This window comes from Theobroma cacao, chromosome 9, assembly GCF_000208745.1.
Source record: "Theobroma cacao cultivar B97-61/B2 chromosome 9, Criollo_cocoa_genome_V2, whole genome shotgun sequence".
In the NCBI taxonomy this organism is placed as follows: Eukaryota; Viridiplantae; Streptophyta; class Magnoliopsida; order Malvales; family Malvaceae; genus Theobroma; species Theobroma cacao.
Window position 1 is genome coordinate 21,289,120 of NC_030858.1, and position 6,271 is coordinate 21,295,390.

At 35.3% G+C, this 6,271-nt stretch overlaps 1 protein-coding gene across 1 annotated transcript; it reads right to left on the minus strand.

Moving 5' to 3' along the window:
- On the minus strand, positions 5,540-5,935 carry LOC108663261. Its single transcript, XM_018126857.1, has one exon. The coding sequence runs from the start codon at positions 5,933-5,935 to the stop codon at positions 5,540-5,542; it is 396 nt and encodes a 131-aa protein (XP_017982346.1).

Genomic DNA, 6,271 nt, shown 5'->3' on the forward strand with positions numbered 1-6,271 from the left:
TTGGTGATGTGTAGCATGAAAATCAAGCAAGAAAAATTCATGTTCTTCCATCACCCATCATTGGCCGAATTCTCCATGTGGAATATTGAGGATGATTTTGATTTTATTTCAAGTGATTTGGTTAGGAATTAGTGATTTATGGTGTGAGAATCAAGTAGGAAAAATTATAGTGTTGATGCACCCACCATGGCCAAATTTTCCAAGAGAAAATATGAGGATGATTTGGCCATATTTCAAGTTATTTAATTTGTGTTTGATGATTTGGAGTATTGGGAGAAAAATAGAATTATTTCGAGTTGAATTGGACGTATTGGCCAATAATCGGGTGATAGATCGAATTAGGCCAATACCGTTTTATTTAGGTACACAATTGAATTTGTGTAGAACACCATATTTATAGTTACTAGAGTATTTTACATTCCATTTCATGCATTAGGATAAAGCCTGAATTGGTTTTATAACAATTTAGCACAGATGTAGCAAATGGCTTATTGTGCATTATGTCTAGGTGGTGAGCATTCTGACAAAAGTAAAGAGATAGTACCCGAGGATCAAGAATCGAAGTACTCGAAATTCGATTCCCATTACAGTGAGTAACCTTACTATCATCTTAATTATCTAAAGTGATTTTTATCCGACTTTTTGATTTTATGGAAAATGAGTTTAAATGGCAAATCTTTATTTTTTATAAGCAAAGTGTGATTAAATGAAAATGATTTTATAAAATTGTCTTGAAATTGAAAGATGGTTTTGAAAATGGAGTAATTGGAGACTAAATTATTGTGTTATAAATCATGATTTGAATTGTATGGCTTATGATAATATTTGCATGAATGGCTAAATTGGTATTTATGTTGAAAATGTATGAACTGTTAATTTGCCTTGAGAGGCTGTAAAATAAAATAATTGCCATGTCATGCTATTGCAAATTTTATTGTATGGTGGGTTTAGTCGCTGCAGTGGACGGGTTCTGTGAACCAGCCTATTATAGGGGCACGGTAACCCTATTATATTCATACCTCAATATGAGAGACGCGGATGGATAACTCCTGAGGTTAACACTTTAGAGTTCACTTCACGCCAAACCACCACGTGAGAGTGAACTCAACCAACGCTAAGGAACGGCTATATTTTCAAAATAAAAACATGATTTATGTGTACATAACTTTTTAACAGCCTTAGCGGTCTTGGTTGGGATAGCCCTCGACCAAGGTATCTCTGATAACTAAGTATGAAAATGATTTTGGCACGAGCCAAAGCTTTTAAGAAATTCATAAGCCATGTTGATTACTCGATTTATATGAATTGATTTTATTTGGTTAAAATGAGTTAAAAGGTGATGAATTACAGTATGTTAAATTATTTTATTTGTCTCCATTTACTCAATTTTAAATATTTTAGATGGTATTTGTTCACTCACTGGGATTATATAATCTCACCACCCTCCTTTCCACCCCTTTCAAGCTTAGGATAGTCGGTAGATAGCTCACTTTGTTGAGGGCTACAGTTGGACTTGCATCCTCAAAAACTATAAGTTTACTGCTTTTAATACTTTTGGTCAATCGTGGGCCCACGTGTCACTGCAAATTTAAATTTCATACTTTGGTTATCTGTATTATAGTATGTATGAATTTTTTCTCTTTTACGCTAAAAAAATTATTTATCGGTAACTCTATAAATATTGTTTTATAAGAAAATAGAATATTTTATTGAATATTTTTATTATATTCAAATAGTTATAGTTTCACTTTAAATTAATGTTTTAGACATCTAAACTTATTTTTTATTATGAAATATGTGTTTTCCACTTGCATACTACATTTTTAGCTAGTTTCGAGATTTTTGAGGAAAAATGACCAAAATGCCCCTATGAGGAAAAAATTATTTTTCTATTGTTTTGATTTGGAAATAGTTTATAATCTCTCAAAATATGATACTTAACAACTGTTGGTCATAAGGGAGGTGCGAACACTGATATTAGAGCCTTGCGAGGTTTCGATTAGCATTCCGGGTAATGAATGTCTATCGGGACGTTGCGGTGGTTGTCACGGGCTCGAGGGGAGTACCGGGTCGTGACATTTCTTCACATTTAGTTCTTCACGTTCTATGGTCTCTCGAGTGAAATGATATTTCCTTTCAATATGTTTTGCTGCTTTATGATTTCACGGTTCTTTTGAGTTAGCCACTACTCCACTGTTATCACAATAGAGTGTAATAGGCTTGTCCACATCTGGAATTACTTCAAGGTCCATAAGGAACTTACGGAGCCATACAGCTTCCTTTGCTGCTTCACAAGCTGCAACATACTCTACCTCCATAGTAGAGTCTGCAATACAAGATTGCTTTACACTCCTCCAAACTATGGCTCCTCCTCCAATGGTGAAAACAGATCCTGATGTTGATTTTCTAGAATCAACATCAGACTGAAAATCTGAATCAGTGTACCCTGTCGCTACAAGGTCACTTCCAGAGTATACAAGCATGTAATTCTTCGTTCTACGAAGATATTTAAAAAAGCACTTGACTGCAGTCCAGTGCTCCACGCCTAGGTTTAACTGAAATCTACTAACCAATCCAATTGCATAGCAAATGTCTAGCCTAGTGCATAGCATAGCATACATGAGACTTCCAACAATAGATGCATATGGAATCTGTCTCATGTTTTCAACTTCCTTTGGAGTTTTAGGTGACATCTCTTTAGAAAGTTTAATTCCATGTCTAGAAGGCATAAAACCCTTCTTGGAATCTTGTATAGCAAACTTGGCCAAAATCTTGTCTATGTAGGATGCTTGAGATAATGCTATCTACTTGTTCTTACGATCCCTTATAAGTTTGATCCCTAGAACATAGCTAGTTTCTCCTAAATCCTTCATATTGAATTGTTGGTTCAGCCAACCTTTAACTGTTGATAACATTCCTATATCATTCCCAATGAGTAGAATGTCATCAACATAAAGGACTAGAAAAACAACCTTTTTATCCTGTATCCTTTTATAAACACATGGTTCGTCAACATTTTGCTGGAAATCGTATGATTTCATAGCAGTATCAAATCGTATGTTCCAAGACCTAGATGCTTGCTTAAGTCCACAGATAGACCTATGTAATTCACAAACCTTATGCTCGTGGCCCTTTTTAATGAAACCTTTTGGTTAAGCCATATAAATGTGCTCTTCAAGATCTCCATTTAAAAATGAGGTCTTGACATCCATTTTCCATATCTCATAACCAAGATGTGCGGCTATGGATAGGAGGATCCTGATGGATTTAAGCATAGCAACCGATGATAAGGTTTCCTCATAGTCAATCCATTTTCTTTGGGTAAAACCCTTGGCCACTAGTCTAGCCTTGAAGGTCTCTACCTTCCCATCACTTCCTCTTTTTCTCCTGTAAATCCATTTGCACCCTATAGGTTTTATCCCTTTAAGTGGATCTACTAGAGTCCAGACTTTATTAGAATCCATGGAGTCCAACTCAGATTTCATTGCCTTATGCCATTCTTCAACATCAACATTGTTCATAGCTTTCTTATATGTTATAGGATCATATTCATGTTCGTCTGAGAGTGCAATCATGTTTTCTCCCACACCCATGTATCTTTCTGGTTGTCTCACAACCCTCCCACTACGTCGTGGCACCCCTATTTGATGTTCAGTTTGTGTTTCTGTTTCAACCCTTGAATTAGACTATGTTATGATATCTTCATAATTAACTCTTAAATCTAAAGGATCAAACAATTCTTCTAAGGCAATTTCACTTCTAGGTTTATGATTTCTCATAAACTCTTCCTCTAAGAAAGTGGCATTCGCACTAACAAAAACTTTCTTATCATGAGGACTATAAAAGTAATAACCTTTTGTTCCCTTTGGATATCCTACAAACAAGCACACCTCAGTCTTTGGCTCCATCTTTGTGGACTCAAGCTTTAAAACATGGGCAGGACACCCCTAAGTTCGCAGATGACGTAAAGATGATTTACGCCCTGTCCACAACTCCCTTGGTGTCTTAGGCACAGCCTTAGATAGAGCAAAATTAAGCAAGTACTGAGCAATTTGCATACAATATCCCCAGAATGAGATTTGAAGGTTAGCATAGGACATCATTGATCTAACCATTTCTAAAAGAGTCCTATTTCTTCTTTCAGCTACACCATTATGTTGAGGTGTTCTTGGCATTGACAAATTAGAAATTATCCCATTGTCAGTAAGATATTGCTGAAATTCATTTGATAAATACTCACCTCCCCGATCTGATCGAAGTTGTTTCAATGGATTGCCTAGTTGCTTTTCAACTTCGGCATTGAATTCTTTGAACTTTTCAAAGGATTCACTTTTTCTGTGCATTAAATACATAAAGCCATGTCTCGAATAATCATCAATAAAAGTTATGAAATATTCATAACCTTCTCTAGCTTCTACGTTCATTAGTCCACACACATTTGTGTGCACCAAGTCTAGAGCGTTTGGCATTCTATTACCTTTTGCCTTGAAAGGCCCTTTAGTCATTTTAGCTTCAATACAAGACTCACATACTGGCAAAGGACACTCAACCATGTTTGGTAGAGTACCATCCTTTATAAGCCTATTGAGTCTATTTTGATTTATATGACCTAAAGACAGATGCCAAAGATAATTTTGATTTATACTAAATTCTTTGACTCTTTCAGTTTCAAATCGTATTGCTTCTATAGCATTTGTAGAATAAGTCATAGGCTCAAGGAAATAAAGATTATATCTTACAATTCCAGAACAAATAAAATCTTTATTCAAATAAATAGTGAGTGTCTCACTAAAATAAACTGAATATCCAGACTTTATTAGACAAAAGAAAGAAATCAAATTTCTATAAGTCTCTGAAATGTAATAAACATTTTCCAAAACTAAGCTACGACCATAAGGAAATTGAAGAATAATGGCTCCCACTGCTAATGCTGAAACGAAGGTTCCATTTGCCATCCTCATCTGAAACTACCCTTTACTCAGTTTTCTCCTTCGTTGAAACCCCTATAAAGAATTGCAAACATGGTTAGTGGCTCCAAAATCTACTATCCAAGTATCTGTAGAATCAACCACTAAACAAGCTTCTAACATATTTAGAAAACCCATACCTTGTTTATTCTTCTAGATTTCTTCAAGGTAGACCTTGCAATTTTGCCTCCAATGTCCTTTCACACCATAATGGAAACATTTTCCTTTGGTGTTGTCTTTTGAAGTAGTCTTTTTCTTCATGGGCTTTTTCTTTGCTCCCACTAAGCCCTTAGAAATCTTTTTATTTCCAATTATCTTTTTTTTACCCTTGGGTTTAGGCTTAGAAGTGGAAATTGCGTGTGCTTTAGGCTTCTTTTTCAAATCAAGAACCTCTTCCACATTTTGAAGATCATTCATTAGCCCACTTAGGGTGTAATCCCTAGTGTGCAGTTCATAATCCAATTTGAATTGTGAAAATGACAAATTCAAGCTATGAACAATCATTGATATTTGTGTTTTCGCATCTATCTCAACACCATTTAGTTCTACCTCATTGAGATAAGAGATCACTTTCAGCATGTAATCTCTAACTGGCTCCCCAAGTTCTGCTTAAGGTCCTTACAAGCATTGATTGCTTTCACCTTAGCAGATCTAGTTTTCGTACCAAACATCTCATGTAGGTGCAACATTATGTCAACAGCATTACCCATGCCTTCATGCTGCTTTTCCAATATATTGTTCATAGAGGCCAGTATATAGCATTTAGCCAACTCATTTGCATCATGCCACTTCTTATGATATTCAATAACTTGTGGAGTTGATTGGGGAGTCAGTGCTTCAGGCTCATGGTCAGAAAGAACCCATGTGATCTTGTCATAATTAAGGACAATATTAAGGTTTCTTTTCCATTCAAAGTAGTTATCACCATTTAGAGTGCATTTGTTCAATAAAATTGAAAGTGGATTCATATTTGTGATGCAAATATGTTTATGAAAGTACATTTGAAATTATGTAAGCATACTAGTTATTCATAGACTTTGAACATTTCATGAGGCATGTATGCAAGATAACAATATATAAAACCCTATAAATTATATTATTAGTTCGATGGTTATCTACCTTTCTGTAATAAATTAACCGACTATGGGCCGTGAGAATTTACTTCCAAGTAAACTGAGACCCTCCCACTTTAACTATGTTACCCAGTATCTTCATACTTAACATGGTTAAGGAGCGCCTTCATTTGGTCCACGAAGTTTACTAATAGAGCTACTGTAGGCAAGTTAATAGTAAATTCATGTTGA